The sequence below is a fragment of the Alexandromys fortis genome, unplaced genomic scaffold (genome assembly GCF_014885135.2).
Source record: "Alexandromys fortis isolate MF-2015 unplaced genomic scaffold, M_Fortis_MF-2015_v1.1 scaffold_7, whole genome shotgun sequence".
Classification (NCBI taxonomy): Eukaryota; Metazoa; Chordata; class Mammalia; order Rodentia; family Cricetidae; genus Alexandromys; species Alexandromys fortis.
Window position 1 is genome coordinate 23,737,262 of NW_026067920.1, and position 24,509 is coordinate 23,761,770.

General features: G+C 35.6%; 1 protein-coding gene across 1 annotated transcript in view; it reads left to right on the forward strand.

The window, feature by feature from the left end:
* The window catches only part of Usp34 (ubiquitin specific peptidase 34), a 204,573-nt gene that overhangs the window by 134,763 nt on the left and 45,301 nt on the right, over positions 1-24,509 (forward strand). Inside the window, 16 exon segments of the mRNA XM_050140825.1 lie at positions 3,880-3,901; positions 4,395-4,453; positions 4,578-4,702; positions 5,990-6,142; positions 7,393-7,497; positions 9,208-9,263; positions 9,357-9,477; positions 12,535-12,718; positions 13,107-13,267; positions 16,404-16,469; positions 17,324-17,470; positions 17,557-17,613; positions 17,719-17,796; positions 18,123-18,217; positions 21,420-21,592; positions 22,885-23,038. Of these exon segments, the coding sequence (XP_049996782.1) occupies positions 3,880-3,901; positions 4,395-4,453; positions 4,578-4,702; positions 5,990-6,142; positions 7,393-7,497; positions 9,208-9,263; positions 9,357-9,477; positions 12,535-12,718; positions 13,107-13,267; positions 16,404-16,469; positions 17,324-17,470; positions 17,557-17,613; positions 17,719-17,796; positions 18,123-18,217; positions 21,420-21,592; positions 22,885-23,038 (1,756 nt within the window).

Below are 24,509 nucleotides of genomic sequence, written 5' to 3' on the forward strand. Positions count from 1 at the left end.
GGGGGGGGGGGGGGGGGAATTGTCAAACTTATGTATTCCTGAGCATTTCTGTGTTTGTAAATTCTAAGGAAGTTTATGAATGTAAGGTCTAGATAGTATGACTAACTAAAATACTTTGATACTTGTTTCTTAAAATTAAGGATATGTTCTTAATATCTAGATTTGTGTGTGTGTGTACACTAGTGAGTGTTGGGGTCAGCAGAGATCTGAAGAATACGTCTAATCTCTTGGAGCTGAAATTACAGGTGGTTGTAAGTTGCCTGATATTTGTCCACACTGCCTGTGAAAGAGTACCAAGTGCTCTTAACCACTGAGCCATCTGTCTAACCCTGAGTAAAACCAAATTAATTTATGTAATCCAGCATTGGCTTTGGAGAGATAACTCAGTTGTTAAGAGTATATACAGTTATTGTGGAAGACTGGAATTTGATTCCAACATCCACACTTAGACATTCACAATTGCCTGTAATCTAAGTCCAGGGATATGATAACCTCTTCTGGCTTCCATGAACATGTGCACACACACAAATAAATTTTTAAGAAATTAAACATTGATATGTTTGTTTGTTTTAAAAAAAAAAATAGTGCTAGGCATCAGACAAACATTCTACCATAAACCAAATCGTGAAACCCTTGATAATATGGGTAAGTTCATGCATAGGCCACCAAGGTGTTACTGTCTTGCTTTGTTGCTCCCCATCCTACTGTTTTGAGGCAGAGTATCTTACCGAGACAAAAACTCACCTTTTCAGCCAGGCTGGTTTGTCTACAAATTCTGGAGCTCTGCCTGTCTCTGCCCTCTAATGGCTAGGTGCATCCATGCCTTTCATTTTACTTGTTTACTTGGGATTCAAATTCACATATTCATGCTTGCAAAGCAGCGATGGTTACCCATTGAACCATCTCCCTAGTCCCCTATTATCTTGTTAATTTATTCTTGGTTCAGCATCATGTGAACTATTTTTTGCTATTAGTTGTCATACTTCTTCCTTTTTCTTAAGTAGAGATACGTTTCTAACCTTTTCTTTATAGTATTGATATTTTAGTAGTACAGGCCATTCTTCTTTCCCCTCCCTCCCTGTTGAGACAGCTCTGTAACAGCTCTGGCTGTCCTGGAACTCATAGCAGTTCACCTGCCCCTACCTCTTCCTCCTGAGGTATGCAGCATCATTGCTTGATATTTTTTATTTTGAAACATGATCTTGCCAGGTCTGCCTGGCCTCTGTCTTGAAATTCTTCTGCCTCAATCTGTAGAGTACTGAGAATCCAACCATGTCCAACCAGGTACAACTCTGCTCGTTTTTGTTTTGTTTTAGAACATTTTCATTTTGGGTCTTTCCTTTTTAGTAGTAATAGTCCAGAAGTGGCATTTTTTTTTTAGTACATTATGATGATATCATTTAGTCTATTGATGATCCTAATTTTAAAAGTTAATCTGGTTTATTCCTATTTTCTTGGCTAAAAATTTCATTTTTAATTTTAATAATCTGTCAATGTGAAGACATTATGAAGGTATAAGCCTACTACTTTTTATAAAACCATAAAACTTCAATTGCCTTGTACTTTTATTAGTAATTTTTTTTAGATAATTGTTAATAAAATTTTTGCTAAATGTTGATTTTCCTAATTATTGGTATTACTTCAATGTCTATTGTTGGACAACCCATTACATAAAGAGAAAAATTTTCTTTGTTATTCATCTAGTTTAGTATTAATTTCGATTCATGAATCTGAAATGTTTATTTTGCTGGATGTAGTAGCGCACACCTTTAATCTCAGCACTAAGGAGGCAGAGGCAGGTAGATATCTGGGTTCAAAGCCAGTCTCATCTATATAGTGAGTTCCAGGACAGTCAGGACTGTTACACAGAGAAACCCTGCCTCAAAAATGAATGAGTGAACAAACAAACAAATGAATAATCAAATAAAAAGAAAAAAATCTTGAAGTTGTGGTTGTTTGGTAATTTCAATATTTATGTTTCTTTCATGCACGGAACTAGAAATAATGTATATAAGACCACAAAAGCTGAAGAGGTGACTTATTAGTTGAGAGTACTAGCTGCTTTATCATCAGGACATGTGTTCCAATCTCAGTACTCACTTGTCTGGGCAGCCCACATACACCTGTTTCTTAAGCACTGAGTGGACAGAGATAGGAAGGCCTCTGGAGTGTCTTGACTTCTAGAGGATCTGAACCTTATAAGTCCCACCTTAGAAGAGGAAAGTGATCTCCACACCTGAATAAGCATGCATCATACATGCACATGCATTCTGTCTGTCTGTCTGTCTGTCTGTCTCTCTCTCTCTCTCTCTCTCTCTCTCTCTCTCTCTCTCTCTCACACATAAATAAGTGAGCTGTGACACCATTAGGACACAGTCAGTAGGACACAGAACTCAAACAAATATATAAATAAATTCTTTGTGTGTGATTTGAACAAACAATAACATTCTGTTCATTTGGACTACTTTAGAAACTTGGAAAGGCACAATTTTTTTTTTTTTAACAGTATTTCAAATAAAGATACGGGTTCATCTGTGTAGTGATGGTGCATTCCCTGAACTGGGAGACAGAGGCAAGTGGATCTCTGAGTTCCAGGATAGCCTGGTCTACACAGAGAAACCCTGTCTCCAAAACAAAATATGAAATAGAAATGGGTAGGCTAATATATGGAGACCTAGTTATATACCTCATATAGTCATGTAAATTATGTTAGATGTGAAACTAATTTTTTATATATTTCATAACATGTTTTATTGGATTGAACTTTGTTGTACACAAAGAATACATATAATGTTGGTGTAATCATTCTTAAAAACAAAACATAATGCATTCCAGAGAGTGCATTATCTCTGCCATAGTACATCACTCCTCATGACCTCTTCTGTTGTCTGACTTCTGTGCTGTAATGTTTTCAAAAGCCCTCACCCAAGAAACTAGAACAAACCTTTTGCCTGTTAATAAAAATTTTCTAATGCATTAAAATTAGATGAGCCATACATTAGTGGTGCACACCTTTAACGCCAGCACTCAGGAGGCAGAGGCAGGTGGATCTCTGAGTTGGAGGCCAGCCTGGTCTACAGAGCGAGATTTAGGACAGGCTCCAAAGCTCCAGAGAAACCCTGTTTTAAAAAAACAAAAAGACAAGAAAATTATAGACACGTATAGGTCGTTGTTAAGGTAAGGGGTAAGTGTATTGTGTCTGTATGGGTTTTAGAAACTAAACATGAGGGCCAGGTATGTGGATGCATTTCTATAGTACTACTTTGGAACCTGAGGTCAAGAGGGTTGTGAGGTCAACACAGGCCAGAGCTGCATCTGAGAATCCTGTTTTGTAAAAAAAAACTATTACATTACACACACGCGTGCACACGCGCACACACACACACATGAATTAGCAAGATGGCCCAGTGAGTAAAATCACTTGCCACCCAATGAAGCATATACACACAATGGTAATTCTTTTTAAATACCACTAAACTAAATAATCAAAATTCTTTGATTACTATATTAACATGTCTGATTTAAAAAAAATCTATGAGATTTTAATTTCTTTCAAAATTCATTTTGGGAGCCAACAATATTGTTCAGAGGTAAGTAAGATAAAGGTACTAGACCTCCTAGAACCCATGTAGTGGAAGGAGAGAACCCACAAGTTAGCCTAGCAATGCCAAAATTCTCCCGCCTCAGCCTTTTATTAGCTGGAATTACAGACCTACAGCACAAGTCTTTTGATTTTTATTTGATTTGGAAATGTGCTGTAATATTTGTATTAAGGGCCTAACCCAGGGCCTTTTATATGCTAAACAGGAGTCTGCTACTGTTTGCTAGAGACAGAATACCAGTAGCATGGTACTTCAGTCTTTTTGTTTTTAAGTCTACTAATGAGCCTTGTTTATTTTTTGTTGTTGTTTTGATATTTGGTCTTTTGGTTTGTCTATTTATTCACTTAGTTTGTATGGTTTTGCAAGACAGGGATTCCTTGTGTAACAGCCCTGACTGTCCTAGAACTCACTTTTAGTCCAGACCGCCTTGAACTCCCAAGTGCTGGGTTTAAATCCATGTGCCACCACTGTACTACCACACCTGCCCCGTCCATCTGTGTGTTTTTATTGACATGTAATTATTATGCTGTGCAACAAATCTTGAAATTTATGCCTCTCTGAAGTTTGTTACTCTTTGATAACAACCCCTTTTACTGCTCTCCTCCTCTATCCTATCCTCTGAAGACCATCTAGTTGCTTTCCCAAGAATTTCATTTACTAGTGTTTTTTAAAAAAAAGTGAAATCATTGTAGTAATTTTTTTAAATTTATTTGGAGTGAAGTTATAAACATTAAGGGATATGTAGTCATTATTTTTTTTTACTTCATTGCCAGTTTTAATTAGTAGTGATAGCATATTTTTGTTTTACAGGGTTTTGAAAGCTCAGTCTGATCACAGGTCTAGACATGAAGGTAAATGCTAAACAAAATTATTTGTATTTTTAAATTTAATTTTTAATATTTTGTATTTAGTAATGATCACTCTGTCTTTCTTAACACAGACCTATATAATGCTTTTATTTATTTATTATTTTAGTTTCACATTATTCAATGTGGCTCTTGGTGAGCTGGGCTCATTGCTGCTCTTTAGTGAAATCTAGCCTTGCTGATAGTGATCATTTACAAGACTGGCTGAAGAAATTGACCCTCCTTATTCCTGAGGTATGGTGAAACATTAAAGATTTGTGCTTCTTTTAAAACTTTTTGTATTATTAAGATTGTTAAACAAGATCCATAGTGGTAAAGAAATGTTCATGATTATATTCATTATTTATTACATTACCTATTTACCTTAGATATAGAATGTTAATTTAAAAATATGACTTATATATTCTGTGTCATTGCTATTTGTCATTTTTAAATTTTGTTCTGTTCTCACTGTTCCAGGTAGCCACTGTAACATCTGGGCAGATCACTTGGAATCTGTGAAATGTTCTGATTTAAATACTTTCATAAGTTGTTTCTGGTTCCAAAAATATTTTGTCCTATAATTTATAACATAATTATGAAAACCTTCTTTTATCCTAATTTTTCCTGTATATTTTTATATTTGTTTCTGCTTTATAGCCATAATTAGGCATTTGTTAACAAGATGTTAGCATACATTGCCATACAACATTGACTACCTTGTATGGTTATATGTTGTTTATGCACATATGTATCATCAGAATATTAAATTTACATTATGTTGCTAGGGTTGCTGTTGTAGTAGATCACTTGCTCTTATTCATGTAGCATGCAAAATTCTGCAATCCTAAACAAAACATAAAACACCTTTCTAAAGAAGTAAACTGGCTTTGTGATCATGCTCACCTGTAGTTCCAGTACTTGGAAGGTATAGACAAAAGGATAAGAACTTCTTGGCCAGTAGTTTTGGGTTACCATGGACAACCTGAAACCCCATTTCAAACAAACACTTTTTTAGAGTTTTTTTCTACAAAATTATCCTTCTTTCCTCTACTTTTTCTTTTCTCATTTCTTTATCCCCTTTACTTTTTTCTTTCCCATTTCTTTCCCTTCATCTACACACACATACCCTTCTCTCTTGTTCATATATTTTTCCATCCCTCCTGACTAGTCTCAACCCCAAGGTTTTTCACATGGAAACCTCTACTCTACTTCTGTATTACACTCCCAGGGATTCTGTTTATTTGTCTGTCTGTCTGTTTGAAAACAAGGTCTCATGTAACCCAGTCTGATCTCAAGATTGATAATGCAATTTAGGATAAGATTAAATTCTTGAGACAGTGTGGTCTCCAATTCACTGTGTAGATGAGCATAATATTCCACTGATGGGATTGCAGGCCTGCAACATCAGGTATGTCACTACTGCCTGCTGGGTAAAATGCTGAGGATCAAATTCAAAGCAAACTCATTATCACTTGAGCTATATCCCTAGCCTGAGAATAGCTTTTTTAATTCTCAAATTGTCCCTTTTTTCCTCTTTAGACTGCAGTTCGTCATGAATCTTGCAATGGTCTCTATAAGTTATCTCTGTCAGGCCTAGATGGAGCAGACTCAATTCATCGATCTTTTCTTCTTTTGGCTGCCTCAACCTTGTTGAAATTCCTTCCTGATGCTCAAGCTCTCAAACCTCTAAGGGTAAAATTTTACCTTGCTGCAAATTTATTATTGTATATTGTATTCTTGTAGTTAGCTCATGAATTTCTCGTTCTCCTTTCTCCACTTCTTAAGTGCTGGCATTATAAGTTCACACTATATTGTCTGTTTAATCGTAACCCTTCCTATCGTCAACATTACATCTACTAACATCTATGTGGTTTGATTTCAGCTTGGTGTTGTCTGTCATAAGAATGCTATTTTGGAAATACTGTTTATTCCTACCAAGTTGAAAAATTATGATGTAGCTTCCTTCCTGACTTAGTAACATATTTGATTTTTTTTTTACTTTTTATTCCTCATGATATTTTCAAATTTTGAGTTTGTTTTTTTTTTTTTAAATAAACCCAGTGTGACACTAACTTTGTAAAAAGTTTTCACCACATAATAAATTCGGAGGGCTGTTAAATTATTTTTAATGATATTGTGGGTTTTTTGTTTTGTTTTTGGGTTTTTTGAGACAGGGTTTCTCTGTAGCTTTGGAACCTATCTTGGAACTATGTCTTGTAGACCAGGCTGGCCTTGAACTTACAGAGATCCACCTGCCTCTGCCCCCTAAATGCTGGGATTAAAGGTGTGCACCACCACAGCCTGGCTAGTATTTAGTTTTTTAAAATATTTATCTTTATTTTATGTGTATAGGTGTTTTGCCTGCATGCATGTCTGTATGATGATGGCAGATCTTGAACTAGAGTTACAGACAGCTGTGAGCTGCCATGTGGGTGCTGGGAATTGATCTCAGGTATTCTGGAAAAAGAGCCAGCGTTCTTAACCACAGAGCCATTTCTCCAGCCCCCATATTTTTAATAATTTATAAAACTGTTTACTGTAGCATTTGCATATTTTCCTTGATTGTGTCCTTTCTAGAAAATTGGAAATTGTTTTTCTTATATTTTTGTTGTTGTTTTTTTTTTTCCCTTTCCTTTTTTTTGTTTGTTTTGTTTTTGAGACGGGGTTTCATTCAAAACCCCAGTCTGAATTTGAACTGAAGGATGTCTGCCAGCCTCTGACTGGCACCATCACCCCAAGTTTGAGATTGTTTTTCTAAAGTTGTCTTCTCTTTTAGGTACCTTAATAGTCTCATTTTCCTTTTTCTATGATTTTATGATTTATTCGTCTTAGAGTTTCAATACTATTTATTTGTGTAGGCATTTAATTTCATAAAGCCTGTACTTGCTTAAGTACATTATATTTCTAAAAATAATTTCAAAGTGTAAAATTTGTTTTAATAGATAGATGATTATGAAGAAGAACCGATGTTAAAACCTGGATGTAAAGAATATTTTTGGTTGTTATGCAAATTAGTGGACAACATTCATATAAAGGATGCTAGTCAGGTATGTTCAGAAAATTACCTATTAATTTGTTAATGCATCCAAGTTATGCATGTGGATATTCTTGGTTTTACTTGTCCTTTCAGGAGAGGGCATGCTTATTAACGTGTAAGTAGTGAATACTGACCTAACTTTTCTGTTACACTAATACTTCTGTGTTCTCTACTTTTTTTCTCATTTTCACTTTGATTTTAACTGTTAAAGTATATCTTAATTTGTAAGCATCTGTAAGTACTCTTGACCAACCTAATATTTGTAAACTTTAATTGGAAAGTGAAATATGTATTGTAACCTCTTTACTTTTTAAATTATCCCTGTTAGCATATGTGCAGTGCCCATAGAGGCCAAGAGAGGGCAGCTTAGTAGCTATTGCTCTGGTTCTCTTTGTGTAGTCATACAGATCAGATATTTATATTACGAATCCATAACAGTAGCAAAATTACAGTTATGAAGTAGTAACAATATGTATGCTTGGGAGGGTCACCACAAAATGAAGAACTGTATTAAAGAGTGTCAGCATTAGAATACTGAGAACCATTCTAGGACCTGGAGCTTCAGTTTCAGATGATGATGTGCTTTCTTATTGTGGGTCCTGGGGACCACAGAGCCATGGCTCCAGCCCTGAAATTTGTATTTTTTAGTGTGTGTCTGTGTCTTTCTGCCTGTTTGTCTGCCTGTCTGTCTTTTGCTTTTTTTTTTTCTTTGTTTGTATGTTTGTTTGTTTGTTTTTGTTTTTTGTTTTTTCTTTGTTTTTTGAGGCAGAGTTTCTTTGTAGTTTTGAAGCCTGCCTTGGAATTATCTTTGTAGACGAGGCTAGTCTCAAACTCATAGAGATCTGCCTCCTGAGTGCTAGGATTAAAGGGATATATCATCACTGCCCAGCTTTTATTTATATATCTTTTTATTTTTATTATAACATGTGAGTTTAGAGTCCTGATATGTAAAATGAAGTTTATGTTACTATGTGAAGATCAAATACTTTTTTTAAATCTGGCATTATCATTGACTTGTGTTAATGAACAAGTTTTAATTCTAGTCAAAGTAATTTTTTCTTAGAGCTTCAGTTTCTTTGAGAGCTCTCTTAGATTAAGTTCTATTTTTGAAACCTTTTTATTTTGTTTCTTTAGTTATAAATTAACTGTTGTTTATTATTAAAGCTTAGGTCAAAGATGTTAACAGCCTTTAGAACTGTGGACAATATACAGTGTTATACATCACTAGCCTATATATAATTTACATCTTGATAAATGTAGTTTAAAAAAAGCTTTAGTATGATCTCAGTTGATTACTGGTTTATCATAATTTACTGCTGTGGCTATCATAATCTATCTTTGGTGTGTGTGTGTTTTTTTAAGACAGGATTTGTCTGTGTAGCTCTGACTATCCTGGAGCTCACCCTGTAGACCAGGTGGCCTTGAACTCATAGAGATCCCTCTGCCTCTGCCTCTGCCTCCCAAGACCTGAAAGCAGAGGTCGTGCTTATCATATCTCCTTGCTTATCATAATTTTTTTTGATGGGACTGTTAATGGTACATTTAAAATGATAGTTGTTTTTTAAATTTATATCATTTAGAAGAAGGTACCTTGAGTGTATAACTTAATTTGCAAAATACAACTTTTATTACATATAAGGAAATAATTTGTTTTTTCTAATCTGTTTAACACCAAAAATAAAAGCCTTATTTGAATTTTGTATTTTCTTTTTGTCTTAAGACAACACTCCTCGATTTAGATGCTTTGGCAAGACATTTGGCTGACTGTATTCGCAGGTAAAGTCTGATACAGAATTAACAATTACATTATTGAGCAATGATAAAGAATACCTTTGTTTTATCTTTTGCTTGTGATCTTTTTTTTAATAGTAGGGAGATCCTTGATCACCTAGATGGTCATATAGAAGATGATGGGCTTTCGGGACTTCTAAGGCTTGCAACAAGTGTTATTAAACATAAACCACCTTTCAAGTTTTCAAGAGAAGGACAGGTATACTTCAAAATACATGCATGAAATACAACTGAAGCTTCTTTTTACATTGTTTGTGTTTTGTTGTTTTGGAGCAATATATCCAAACAAAGTTTGCCAGAGCTTGATGATGAAGTTTGAGTAAATTAATCACATTGGTTCTAGAGTTTAAAAGATGAGGTTTGGCAGCAAATGCCTTTACTCTCTGAACAAGTTATAGGCCCTCTATGTACATTTAAGAAATATTGTTTATATAATAATAATTATAGTGGGAAAAGTTATGGTTTTTTTTTTTTTTTTTGGTTGCTTTGAAATTAAGGTTACCCAGGCTGACTTTAAATACTTTTGTTGCTGGGCGGTGGTGGCGCACGCCTTTAATCCCAGCACGCCTTTAATCCCAGCAGAGGCAGGAACCAAAGCCACAGAGAAACCCTGTCTCGAAAAACCAAAAAAAAAAGAAAGAAAAAAAAACCCCACACTTTTGTTATTCTCCGTGGTAATGATGTATTTAAACTCATGATCTCCCTACCTCTACCTCCTAAGTGCTGGCAATAATGGCATGAGCTAGTATGTTTTTTCTGCATTGCATTGTGGTTTCTTACCGAATATTATTTTGAATATTGAGGCAGGGCCGTGGTGGCACACACATTTAATCAATCTGAGTACTTTGGTGGTAGAGACAGGTAGGACTTTGAGTTTGAGGTTCTTGTGCTCTAGACAGTGAGTTTCAGGTCAGCCAGGGCTACATAGAGAGACCTGTCTCCAAAGCTCAAAACCAAACAGAACAATTCTCTCAGGTAGCAGGTTGAAGGAGTTCTTCTATTTCAGCTAGTTACCCACTTTTTCTAGTGGGCTCAGGATAAAGAAAATAAAAATGTTCATTTAAGCATTTACTGGCTCAGTATTTCTGTTAAAATACTTTCATCCCAGGCCTTAAGTATATTTTTTCCAAGATCTCTATAGCAATAGAGCTCATTTTCTTTTTATGTAAGTTGGTTGGCAAAGGTAGTTTGTTTAAAGTCAGTTTTTATCAAATTCAGATTTGCTCTTGGAATGTTCGTTTTCTTCACATAAACATGTTGCTTTGTTTCTCCTTGATGATAATCTCACTTCTGAATCCTAAAATAAACAAAAAACAAGTCATCTGTAAGAAATAAAACTCAAATCACTTTGCATACTTTTTAGCTAATCTTGTTTTTTGTTTTTTTTTTGTTTGTTTGTTTGTTTGTTGTTTTTTGTATATCCAGAAAGTAAGTTTTACATTCATTGAAAATAGTAAGAAGAGGACAACATGGAAAATATTTGTCCTTTTGTTTTCTTTTTTTCTTTTTTTTTTTTTTTTTAAATCCCTGTGACTGAGTTTCCAGTATCACCACAGGTTGACTCATTAGGCCTCACAGGCCTAAGCAATGAGCTCATGACTATTTTTTATTAGAATAGAATTGATTGAGCCACTTCTGTCTTTTAGGCAAAGTCTGATATTACAAGTCAAGTTTTCAGACTTCAGCCAAAAGGCAGTCTTATTAAAGAGTGATGATACTTGCATCTTCATATAGTACAGTTTTTCTGCTCAGTACTCTATGAGGTATTATACCCCGGCCTAAATGGTAATGTTTGGGTAATAAGAGACAATTAGATAAAAGAGCAAAGGAAAAATAAATAGAAAAGATTAAGTGAATATGAGATTTCTTTCCCAGCTGAGGAACTTTCAGAAGTTGATGGCTGATGATGGAGGGATGGCCCTTACCCATGTCCACAGGAACAGCATTATTGGATTCAGTGGGTGTATTAAAATGAAAAGAGAGACAGAATATAAAATTGGGCAGGGTACATGTTGCTAGATGAGTAAACATTGATTAGGGTAGAGAGGGGAGTAAGATTATGATCATAATATATTTATACAGATATGTAGTTCTCAGAAAATAAATTTTTAAATTTTTTTATGAATAGAAAAGACAATCTGGCCGAGTGGTGGTGTCGCACGCCTTTAATCCTAGCACCTGGGAGGCAAAGGCAGGTGGATCTCTCTAGACCAGGCTGGCTTTGAACTCACAGAGCTAGTTCCAGGACAGGCCCCAAAGTTACAGAGAAATCCTGTCTCGAAAAACCAAATAAATAAAATGCAAAAAGAAAGGAAGAAAAGATAATCTGGTTGAGTTCCTCTTTGAGAAGCTGATAGCCATTCTCTTGGGTGTGTCTTTTTTCCCCAGCACCTCTTTTTCTTTTTTTTTAATACAGTGCTTTAGTCTGTATTAAAAATGTGCTTAATGAAGTCTTCAACTCCAATTCATAACTAAAACATTGCACAGTTTAAATTTAGGAGAAAAGTTTGTTATAAATGAAGATCTGAAAACTGATTCCATTAAAACCGTTTAGATCCATCTCATGGTAAAACATGTTTCTACTATTCACAAAATTAAGAAGATAGTTGTAAAGTCACGTCTTTCATTCCAACTGTGGCATTTGCCACAATTCTGACAACTAGTGAGGTTCTTAATGTTTGTGAATTTTATGCTGTGGACTTTGAGGAGTGGCCGTCCCTCAGTGTGGGTGAAGTGCTGTTTGCTATTACTCAGATGGAGAAACACCTATAGGACTTGGCAAATAGGAAATAACAAGGCCTAATAGAAACTTTTGGTAATTTCCAAATGAAAATAACAGTAGTGTACATGATTAAGGATAACTATGAAATTTGAAGAGGGGGGAAGAGTAAAAGGTGGGTGCCTTCTATTTTCCTCACAAAAAAATAACAGTAAGTTTTTCAGTACTGTCAAACTTTTTTTTGTTGTTTTATCTTGTTTAATTGAGACAAGGGTTTCCCTGTAGCTTTGGAGCCTGTCCTGGAAACTTGCTCCGTACACTAGGCTGGCCTTGAACTCTCTGAGATCTGCCTGCGTCCCCTTCCAAGTGCTGAGATTAAAGGCGTGTGCCAACATTGTCCAACTTGTGCTATGAACTTTGAACTAATATTTTAGTAAATTATAGTTAGTCCTTATCCATTTTATTTTGTGTGTTACTATATTTGGAATATAATTGATATTCAAGTTATGTAACACCTGTTTTCTTCTTGTCCCCTAGGAATTTTTAAGAGATATCTTCAATCTTCTGTTTTTGTTGCCCAGTCTAAAGGACCGACGGCAGCCAAAGTGCAAATCACACTCTTCAAGGGCCGCTGCGTATGATTTGTTGGTAGAGATGGTAAAAGGGTCTGTTGAGAACTACAGGCTAATACACAACTGGGTGATGGCACAGCACATGCAGTGTGAGCATTCTTCTTTTCATTGCATCTTTATGAAACTCAACCCTGAAAATCTAGGGGTATTGTTTAATGAATCCACTTTCTACATATTTTATTACACACACATTGTTGATATGTGTAATAAAATATGTAGAAAGTGGATTCATTTGTTTTAAATAAAAAAATGTAGAAAACCTTTAGATAGTTTAAATATTGGACCTTCTTTGCATCTAATAATGTAATACCAAATAAAATATAGCATTAATGGTTCTTTTAAATTTTACATAATTAATATTTTAAGTTATAATATTCTATATATATTAGGTAATTAATGGAGGAAGTAACTTCAAATCAAATCAAGATATGTTTAAGTTTGTTTGGGGGCATCTTCTCTTCCCTCTTGTATCAGCAGCCCATGCACCTTATAAATGGGACTACTGGCCTCATGAGGATGTGCGTGCAGAATGCCGATTTGTAGGCTTGACTAACCTTGGAGCTACTTGTTATTTGGCATCCACTATTCAGCAACTTTATATGATACCTGAGGCAAGGCAAGCTGTCTTCACTGCTAAGGTAGAGTTTCAGATTGTAAACCAAATATGTATTCCTAAAAATTAATTAATTTAATATAACCATATATTCCTTAATACCAAGGACATATAAAAATGTTATTATGTCATGGCTAACTATTTTAGTGTATTTTAATTTTACTTATACTTATGTGAAGTTTCATTATGTGGAAATAATTTGTTTCAATGTGCAGCATAGCTTGGACTTTATATGCTTACTATGCACAGGTAATACTGTATTTCAGTTAAAATGAATACAGATTTTAATCACATAAAAATAAATAAAACATTCGAACAAGCAAAGTAATATTAGATAACTGAATTTGTTTCCTTTATTCCAAGCCAAAAATAAATAAGTTTGTGAACCTGCTTTGAGTTGCATGTGCTTCGTGGTTTTTGTGTTTTTACATCTGGTTTTATACTTTGTTGGTGAATGGCCTTTATGTATTCTTTCCTTTTTCTATAATGTGGTATAAACCTTGTTTGAATCTTTTAATCTGTTTTACTCTTCAAGTTATCCAATGTATATTATACTCATATGAATTTAGGTTTTTACATTTAGTTATATTGGATTTCAAAATGTGATGTGCATATAGATTGATGATAGTTAAAAGTAGTTCTATAATGGGTTTACTTTGTAGAAAGTCTTGTAACTAAATTGGTTGGACCCATCTGCATTGTCTTCTGAAAGCAGTAGTTACCAAAAAATCATGTTTTTAGTGATTCACACCCCCCCCCATGACTTTGTTATACCTCTTGGTAGTATTGTTCATATTAGTGAACACCTTAAACTTTTAGTATTGTCAGTAATTAGCAACAACAGAAAGAACACAAGATGTGCTTATTTTAAGTAGATCTAAGTAACCTTTTCAGTTAAAAACCAAACCTCAGGACTAAAGATAAATATCATTTCCTGTTCTTCCAAATGACAAATGTTCAGTTCCCAGCACCCATGTTAGGCTGCTCATAGCTATTTGTAATTCTCATTCTAACCGATCCTATACCCTCTTCTGGCTTCCACAGGCACATGAACACACAACAGAATAAAATATAAAATAATTCATTCCTCCTTTTAATTGAATTTTGATCTACATAACATTTTTTATTTATTTATTGAGCTCTACATTTTTCTCTGCTTCCCCCCCTTTCCCTTCAACCCTCCCCCAAGGTTCCCATGCTCCCAATTTACTCAGGAGATCTTGTCTTTTTCTACTTTCTACTTCCCATGTAGATTAGATCTATGTAAGTCTCTCTTGGTGCCCGCATTGTTGTCTAAGTTCTCTGGGATTGTGATTTGTAGGCTGGCTTTCTCTGCTTTATGTTTAAAAACCACCTATGAGTGAGTACATGTGATAATTGTCTTTCTCTGTCTGGGTTACCTCACTCAAAATAATGTTTTCTAGCTCCATCCATTTTCCTGCAAAATTCAAGCTGTCGTTATTTTTTTCTGCTGTGAAGTACTCCATTGTGTAAATGTACCACATCTTTCTGATCCATTTCTGATCCAATCGAGGGGCATTTAGGTTGTTTCCAGGTCCTGGCTATGGCAAACAAAGCTGCTATGAACAGAGTTGAGCGCATGTCCTTGTGGTACGATTGAGCATCCTTTGGATATATACCCCAAAGTGATATTGCTGGGTCTTTTGAGGAAGGTTGTTTCCGAATTTCCTGAGAAATCGCCACACTGACATCCAAAGAGGCTGTACCAGCTTGCATTCCCACTAGCAATGCAGAAGTGTTCCCTTTCCCCTACAACCTCTCCAGCATAAGTTGTCATCAGTGTTTTGATCTTGGCCATTCTTTCAGGTGTAAGGTGGAATCTCAGAGATGTTTTGATTTGCATTTCTCTGATGGCTAAGGATGTTGAACATTTCCTTACGTGTCTTTAAGCCATTTTAGATTCCTCTGTTGAGAGGTCTCTGTTTAGGTCTTGACTCCATTTTTTTTTATTGGATTATGTGATCTTTTGGTGTCCAATTTCTTGAGTTCTTTGTATATTTTGGAGATCAGACCTCTGTCTGATGTGGGGTTAGTAGTACACATCTTTTTTCATCCTGTAGGCTGTCCTTTTTTCTTGTTGACCGTGTCCTTTGCTTTACAGAAGCTTTTCAGTTTCAGGAGGTCCCATTTATTAATTGTTTCTCTGAGTGTCTATGCTGTTGGGGCTATATTTAGGAAGTGGTTCCCTATGCCAATGCCTTCAGGTGTAGTTCCCACTTTCTCTTCTATGAGGCTCAGTGTGGCTGGCTTTATGTTGAGGTCTTTGATCCATTTGGACTTGAGTTTTGTGCATGGTGATAGATATGCCTCTCTTTTCATTCTTCTACATGTTGATATCCAGTTATGCCAGCACCACTTGTTAAATATGCTTTCTATTTTCCATTTTATGTTTTTTGCTTCTTTATCAAAGATCAGGTGTTCGAAGATGTGTGGATTGATATCCAGATCTTCTATTCGGTTCCATTGGTCCTCCTGTCTCTTCTTATCCAAATACCAGGCTGTTTTCAGTACTGTAGCTCTATAGCAGAGTTTGAAGTCGGGATTGTGATGCCTCCAGAAGTTCTTTTATTGTGCAGGATTATTGTTTTGGCTATTTTTTGTTTTTTCCAAATGAAGTCAAGTACTGTTCTTTTGAGGTCTTTGATGAATTTTGCAGGGATTTTTATGGGCATTGTGTTGTATCTGTAGATTGTTTTTAGTAAGATTATTTGGATTATTTGTTCCTTTGGTGCCCAATTTCTTGAGTTCTTTGTCTATTTTGGAGATCAGCCCTCTGTCTGGTCTGGGGATAGTGAAGATCTTTTCCCATTCTCTAGGCTGTCATTTTGTCTTGACCGTTTCCTTTTCTTTACAGAAGCTTATAAAAGCAATTTTCAAAAAGATTTCTTTGTCGCTGTTGCTGTGGCTCTCGCTCTCTTTTGCTGTTTTGTTACCCCTCATGATAGCCGTCACTGTATTTAGTGTAATGGAAAAATAGTCTGATTTTTCTAAGACACAATGGTAATGAAGAGTGATATGTGAGGTGTTTTCTCACATAGAGCTGAAGGGATAAAGAGAGGGATAAAGAGACCATTGTGGGTCTACTGGGAAGTTCAACATGCTACCATTAGTGTTCTGACCAAGTTTTTCTTGACTTTCAGTATTCAGAAGATATGAAGCACAAAACCACTCTTTTGGAGCTTCAGAAAATGTTTACATATTTAATGGTATGTTTGAAAAGTGTGAAGAAAAATTATTTAGATTATCTTTTATCAAAAAAATCCCACTAAATTAGTGACTAAAGATTGTAGTGTTTTTGTTAAGGCTTACTGTTTTCAAATTGATTTGTTTTTAGTTATCTCTCTTCTTTGTTATAAAGACTTTAACAATCACAGCTGAGTTATCTATTTTTTTAATTTGTCCTTTATTTCTAGTTGTTTTTCCTATCACTGATTGTCACAGAGTTTCTCTTGCTGTGATGAAATGCCATGACCAAAAGCAATGAGGAGGAAAGGGTTTATTTGGCTTACACTTCTATATTCTAGCCCATCACTAATGGAAGTCAGGACATGAACTCAAACAGAGCAGAAACCTGGAGGCAGGAGTTGATGGAGAGGCCATGGAAGGTGCTGCTTACTAACTCATTCAGCATGCTTCCTTATAAAACCCAGGACTACAACCCAGGAATGACCCTCCCCCATCAGTAACTGATTTAGAAGATGCCCTACAGGCTTGCCTACAACCTGATCCTTCTTTTATAAGAGGATCATTAAAATAAAAGTGCAGTTCAGCTCAAGTAAAAATGAAGTTAAGAGAGTACCTGGAAAAACATTGCTTAGCTGGGTATAGTGGAATACTGCTCCAGTTTTTGTTCTCAACTTTTTGAGCTGGGGTCTCTTGTAAACCCAGGAGTTTCTGATTCTGTATAGCCAAGGCCAGCCTTGAATTCCTAATCCTTCTGCCTTTACCTTCCAAGTGCTGGGATCAGTGTTGTATTCCACTCTATATGACTTCGTTGTTGTTCATTCAAGAATGTATTGGCCATTTCTTATTTGATATTTCTTCCCCTCTTCTCTTTCAGGAGAGTGAGTGCAAAGCATACAACCCTAGACCTTTCTGTAAAACATATACCATGGACAAGCAGCCTCTTAATACTGGGGAGCAGAAAGATATGACAGAGTTCTTTACAGATCTGATTACTAAAGTTGAAGAGATGTCTCCAGAACTGGTTAGTACCAGAATACTGAAAGATTTGTTTAAAGTTTATACAAATTTGAATTTTAATCACTGACTTTGATTTGTTTTATTCTAAAGAAAAATACTGTCAAAAGCCTATTTGGAGGTGTAATTACAAACAATGTTGTGTCCTTGGTAAGTATATCTGTTTTGTTGTTGTTGTTGTTGTTGTTGTTATTATTTTATAAGGTTTTTAAAGCTTATAACAATTTGCTAATTTTTGTTTGTCGCTTCATCTAGGATTGTGAACATGTTAGTCAGACTGCTGAAGAGTTTTATACTGTAAGGTGCCAGGTGGCAGATATGAAGAATATTTATGTGAGTGATACCGGACATGACTTGAGATTGTTTTATGATTTATGTATGTATATGTTGATAACAAATTCATTGTCTTGAGAAGAAATAGTTATTTTCATGTATTTTCTTTCTTGTTTTGCTATTTAAATAAGTATTAAAGATAAACCACAAACCAGTAATTTTTCAAAGTGTGAATATATTTTAAAAGAGATAGAGTTCATAAGAGGAAAAATTAATTTAATTTGAATTTACTTTTTTTCAAAAAAGAAATTGATCTTTTTTTGTGCATTCTGACCAAATTTCATGCTGTAAATTATGTCAACTTCCCAATGTGGGTTTATACACAGGAATCTCTTGATGAAGTTACTATTAAAGACACTTTAGAAGGGGACAACATGTACACTTGTTCTCATTGTGGAAAGAAAGTCAGAGCTGAAAAAAGGTAATGCTTTTGTAATGTAATTTTTATCACTTAAACCACTCAGTGGAACTAAAAGACGTTTCATAATGTAATTAATGTGAATAAATAATACATTAAAGTGACTCAGGTAATATTAGCTGTTTGAAGCTCAGTATTGATTGCTTAGTAACTTTTATATTTATTTATTTATTTATTTATTTATTTATTTATTTATTTATGTGTTTATTTATTCATTTATTTATTTTGGTTTTTCGAGACAGGGTTTCTCTGTGGTTTTGGAGCCTGTCCTGGAACTAGCTCTTGTAGACCAGGCTGGTCTCAAACTCACAGAATCCACCTGCCTCTGCCTTCTGAGTGCTGAGATTAAAGGCGTGTGCCACCACCGCCCGGCTCTTAGTAACTTTTATTATCCAGTGAGCTTGAATGTTTAGGGTTGAAAGTAAGAATCTCCAGAATCTGTGTTTCCTAAGGATAGACATGAAAGACAAGAAGAGTAATCCTCTCGTCAGTCTGCACTGATGCAGATGTCTTTGTATTTGTATAGTGACTAGTTCCTAAAGAATAATAGCTAACTTTACAATATTTTTTATTTGGGAAGTACTTTCAGAATTTTACATGATTAAATTCACTCAGTATGACATCATGTTGTAGTTAAATATAATTACTAATATCAAAATTATTTCCCGTAACAGAAAGATCAGAGTGAATTCCAAATTCTGAAATTCTTGTCTCAGATAGTGTATTCAGATGAGCAGATACAGTGTAGTCCAGGTGGAACTGAATTCTCTATCCTGAGAATGTGTAAGCAGTTGACTCTTAACTGGATCTTTGAAAGAGATATGAATGGAAGCTGGATTTGGGAGCTAAAATTTCAGTTTAGAAGTACTAAATTTTTTTTTGTAGTACTCTCTCTCTCTCTCTTTTCGGGGGGGGGGGGGGCGTTGGTGTTTTGTTTATTTGAGACAGGTTTTCTCTGTAGCTTTTGAGCCTGTGCTTGGAACTAGCTCTGTAGACCAGGCTGGCCTCAAATTCACAGAGATCTGCTTGTCTCTGCCTCCCTAGTGCTGGGATTAGAAGCATGAACCACCACTGAATACTTTCAAAGTGATTTTTTTTTTTCTCCTTACATTACATGTATTGTCATTATTTTGGATTGCTCATGTTTTAATGCATTTATCATAAATTCTTTTACAGTTCTTTATAGAGTTTCTTAGAAAGTAATAATTGAGGTGTTGAAGAGATGGCTTAAAGGTTAAGAGTGCTGGCTGACTTCCCAAGATCCTGAGTTCAATTCTCAGCAGCCACATATCTGTTGCCCTTTTCTGGTGTGCAGGCATATATTTTGACTGAACACTGTATATATAATAAATAAATAAATCTTAAAAAAATAATAGTTGAACTGCCCTCAGATTTAAAAGAGGGGAGCACTAAGTGGCACTGGAGAAATGGCTTAGTAAAGAGTTTATAATGCTCTTACCAAGGATTTTTGTTCCATTCCCATTATCCACATTGAATGGGCCATAACTCTGTGTAACTCTAGCTCTAGGTGAGCTTTTGAGGGCAACTACATTTATGAACGTGCACCCCCCCCCCATAGACATACACATTTAAGCAAACAATTAAAAATAACATAGAGAGATGACTCAGTAGTAGATAAGAGCACTTGGTGTTCTAGAGGACCTGAATTCAGTTCCCTAGCATCTACATCCTATGGCTTTCAGTTGCCTGTATGTAAGTCCTGCTTTAGGGGCTGAGTATGCACTTCTTTAATCCCAGCCTTGTCTACGTAGTGCAGTTCTAGGTTAGTAGGAGGTATATAGTGAGACCTTGTCTTCAAAAATTTAAAACCAAAAACATAGCTCTAGCTTCACGTTATCCAACGCCCATCTGGCCCCATGGATACCCCCACATTTGGCTTGCATACATACAGACACACTGAAATACATATAAATAAAAATGAGTCGTTAAAATAAATCTTAAAAATCTAAACTACCTTTACCAATTTATGGAAACAATTTTATAGTCTCAGTTTTATTCATTTCTGTTCTTTCATGATTCACATATCAGTTTAGATGTATATGGTTTGTGAGTGTACCATGTGTACTTGTGTATTTGGAAGCCAAAGTTTAATTTTGGGTATCTCTCCCTCGTGTGTGTGTGTGTGTGTGTGTGTGTGTGTGTGTGTGTGTGTTTTATGACAAGCTCTCCCATTGAACATGGAGTCTGTTGATTAGGTTCCAAGGATCCTTCTCCTGTCTCTTTCTTTGCAGTGCTGGGAATATAGGCCCATGGCACTGTACCAGGGTTTAATGAATACTGGGGATGTGAACCTGAGACGGGTCTTTTTGCTTACAGAGCCTTACCAACTGTGTGATCTTCCTACCGCTTCGTCTTCCCTTTAATATTTAATTCCTTGTAGGGGGCAGCTAAAAGCATTTCTAGCCAAGTCTTAAAAAGACCACTAGAAGAACCCTCATAATGACACTGAATGTAGTGGTGTATACGTCTCTCATCTCAGCACTCCTAAAGTAAGATAGGAGGAGATAGAAGAGATCCTGCATCAATAAGGTGGACAAAAATCAGACTCTTGAAATTTGTCTCTCATCCTCACACACACGCATAAATGTATACATTTATACATACATAAACTGAGCTAGCAGCCACATGAAAAACCATCATGTGCATTTGCGTTTGCTACCATAATGCTGTGAAGCTGAAACAAGACAACGCCAGTGGCAAAAACAAGCCCTAGGTTCATTGAGAGACCCTTTCTTTAACAAAACGAAGGGCCTTCAAAGTACTCCGTGAGTAAAGGCTTTTTTTTTTTTCCTTGCCAAGACCTACAACCCATGTTTGATTTTTGGGACACATCTTGTAGAAGTAGAAGACAAGCACCAGCCAGTTGTCCTTTGCCCACCACACCCATGCCATGGCACATGCTCTCCCACACAGATAAATAAGAGTGTGCAATATGTACACAAACTAAGATATTTGAACTATAAAAGAAATAGAATTGAGAACAATAGATGACACCCAACATCGACCCCTTGCCTCCCACAGATGCCTGAATGGGTAAGCAACCCCAACACACACAAATTATGTGACTTAGAATATTATTACTTTAAGTTGAATATTAAAATAAATGTAGCACAAATATAAATAGAGTAAGATATTTTTGAAATAGTGTATTTAACAAGTTTGTTTCTCTCCCCCCACTTCTCAGGGCATGTTTTAAGAAATTACCTCGTATACTGAGTTTCAATACTATGAGATACACATTTAATATGGTCACAATGATGAAAGAGAAAGTGAATACACACTTTTCCTTCCCTTTACGTTTGGATATGACACCATACACAGAAGATTTTCTAATGGGAAAGAGTGACAGAAAAGATGGTAAGTTCATTTTTCTCAGTTCTCTGTTTATTGTTAAGTCTCTACCAAAATTAATCACCAAATTAATAAGGGAAATTGTTTGAATGGAGAAAATGTCATTAATGTTAATTGTGTGAATGGGAAACTCCCATCAGTGTTAAAGTCAGTTACCTGATTCTCAACATTTAGGAAATATAAGAAAAAATTTTTTTCTAAGTATATTCTTAGGACTTTTTCCCCCCCGTTTTTTCTTTTTTAGACAGGGTTTCTCTATAGCTTTTAGGTTCCTGTCCTGGAACTCTTTCTCTGTAGACCAGGCTGGCCTCGAACTCAGAGATCCACTTGCCTCTGCCTCTCAAGTGCAGAGATTAAATGCATGCACCACCAACGCCTGGCAGAAAAAATTTTCATTGAAAAGGATTTTTTATATATATATGGGTGTTCTGTCTGCATGTATGTCTGTTTACTATATACATACAGTACCTACAGAAGCCAGAAGAAGGCATCAGATTCCTTGCAACTGGAGTTATGGATGTTTATAATCCATGCTTTTGGTATTGGGAATTCAACCAGGTCTTCTGGAAAAGCAGGCTCTCTTTCTATCCCAGGAAGGAAAATTTTGGTAGAGACAGTGTAATATATTTACTCACTTAGCCAGTCTTAGCATTGCCTACATGAGCATAGTAAGGCTTCTCCGCCACTGATTTAACACTGTGGCCAGTTTCTCTTTACTGCAGTTTGCTTTCTGATTTAGACTGCACTGAAGCAAATATTCTCTGCTTTGGTCCTATATTTAGTTTTTCTTTTGTGTGTGAGGGAGGGCGAGGGGGGATATAGATATCTAGACTTCTCAGATCAATTGTAATCTTTTTGCTTAGTATCTTCTGTTACCTTTTGACTTTAAAGTTGTTTAGAGTGATGCCTTTATTTCTGTGGACACCAAGTTCCTAATATGTATCAACACAGTGGCGGGAGACTAAAAGACTGAGCTCTTTTTAGGTCTTGGGATTTTGTTGTTGTTGTTGTTTTCTCTGTTTTTTAAAATAAAAATTTTTAAAAAGCAGGCAATACTATTTTAAAGGGCTAGTTAAGTTAAACACATAGTTTACATATCACATTTTTTCAAAAGTTATTTGTATAGTATGTTACTTGAAGCAGTAACAGGCTGTGGCCTTGCAAGTAGTTTTTAATATGCCTATTTTATATATAAAGTTTGTATGCTTTTTTCTATACATAATACCTTGTAAGAAGTAATCTTAAAATGATATTGTTGTGTGTTTTTAAAATAACTTCCATTATTTTATGTAAATTAGGTTTTAAAGAAGTCAACGACCATTCCAAAGACACAGAAAGCTATGAGTATGACTTAATTGGAGTGACCGTTCATACAGGAACAGCAGATGGTGGGCATTACTATAGTTTCATCAGAGACATAGTCAATCCACATGCTTATAGAAACAATAAGTGGTAAGTCTTAAATGTTTTTTTCCTTTAGTTTTAAAAAATTTTTCCCCTGATTTAAAGTACATATGTTTATGGTACTACTTTCTTCTGATGAATTTTTAGTTTTCTGAAAACTTACTTTGAAATTAGGGGAAAAAGAACATTAAATAGTTTTTTTAACATTTTGTCCTTGCATATGTGTCTTGTCTGTTTTGGTAGGCAGATTGATAGGTGGATGCATAGCAGTCTGAGAACAGCTTTTAAAAATTGGTTCTCTCATGTCTAGTAAGGTGAGCATCCAAACTGCCTAGGCTCCCCCAAAGCCAGTACGTGCAGTAGGATCAAAAACCCATTGCCATTGTTCTTGAGTTCTCAGTAGTCCTCATTGTTCACTATGTTCAGCGAGTCCGGTTTTATCCCAGGCTTTTTCAGACCCAGGCCAGCTGGCCTTGGTGAGTTCCCGATAGAACATCCCCATTGGTCCTTGGACTTTCCACAGGTCAGGGAACCCTGATTGCTCTTAGGGCTGATAAGGGAAGGGGACTTGATCGGGGAAGGAGGAGGGAAATGGGAGGCAGAAATCTTAAGTAAGTAAGTAAGTAAGTTGGTTCTCTCATTTCCCCATGTTGGTCCCAAGAACCCAATTCAGGTTGTCATACTTAGCAGCAAGTACCTGTACCTGTTGTGCCATCTTTGTGGCCCAGAAAAAAAGTTTTCATTGTAGGCAAGTTTCAAAAAGTATAAATCAGTTCTTAAATTTATGTATGGGCCTTATATTTTGAGAATTTGATAAATGCCTTCCTTTGGAAAGTGAGCTGGATAGTAACAGTCTTAGAGCATGAGTCAGACAAATTGTACCCAGAGAATCTGCACCTTCCTTTGTTCATTCTTCGAGGTGCTCTTTATTGAGTGCCTTCTACTTAGAGATTACGAAGGGTCTTGCACTGCTCTCCATTCTGTTCACCTACCTTGTTCCTTCCATGTGTTTTGTTTTATCAAGTTAGTGTCAGTCACATAGTGACTGCTTTTTAGATTTGAGCTGTCTTTAGGAAGCATCCCATGCATAGGGACTGTATGTGTGCTTAGGCCGTCTTCTGATTCCTTAAAACTGCTTTGAACAGAATGCGTAGCCACTAACATGATCTACAGGCAGTTAGTAGAATAGTTGCATTTTGCTCTTATTTCTGAGTCTCTGAGACATTGTGGCCAAAAGTGTCCTTTTTTTTAAAAATAGAAATAAAAAAATAGTATCATTTCCACCCTTTTGTTTTTCTCCCTCCAACCTCTCCAGTGTAGTTTTTTATTCACTTGGTTATTTTTCCTTGAGTTTATTGAGTTGTTTTGTTCATATATTTTAAAATGATGTCTGTATCTTAGTGTTTTATCATATTTCTTAATCTTTCCTATCTAATTGTTTTATGTGTTAAATTCTAAGCATATCTTCTTTATTTTTTTGCTAATGTTCATATATATATCTATATATATCTATATATAT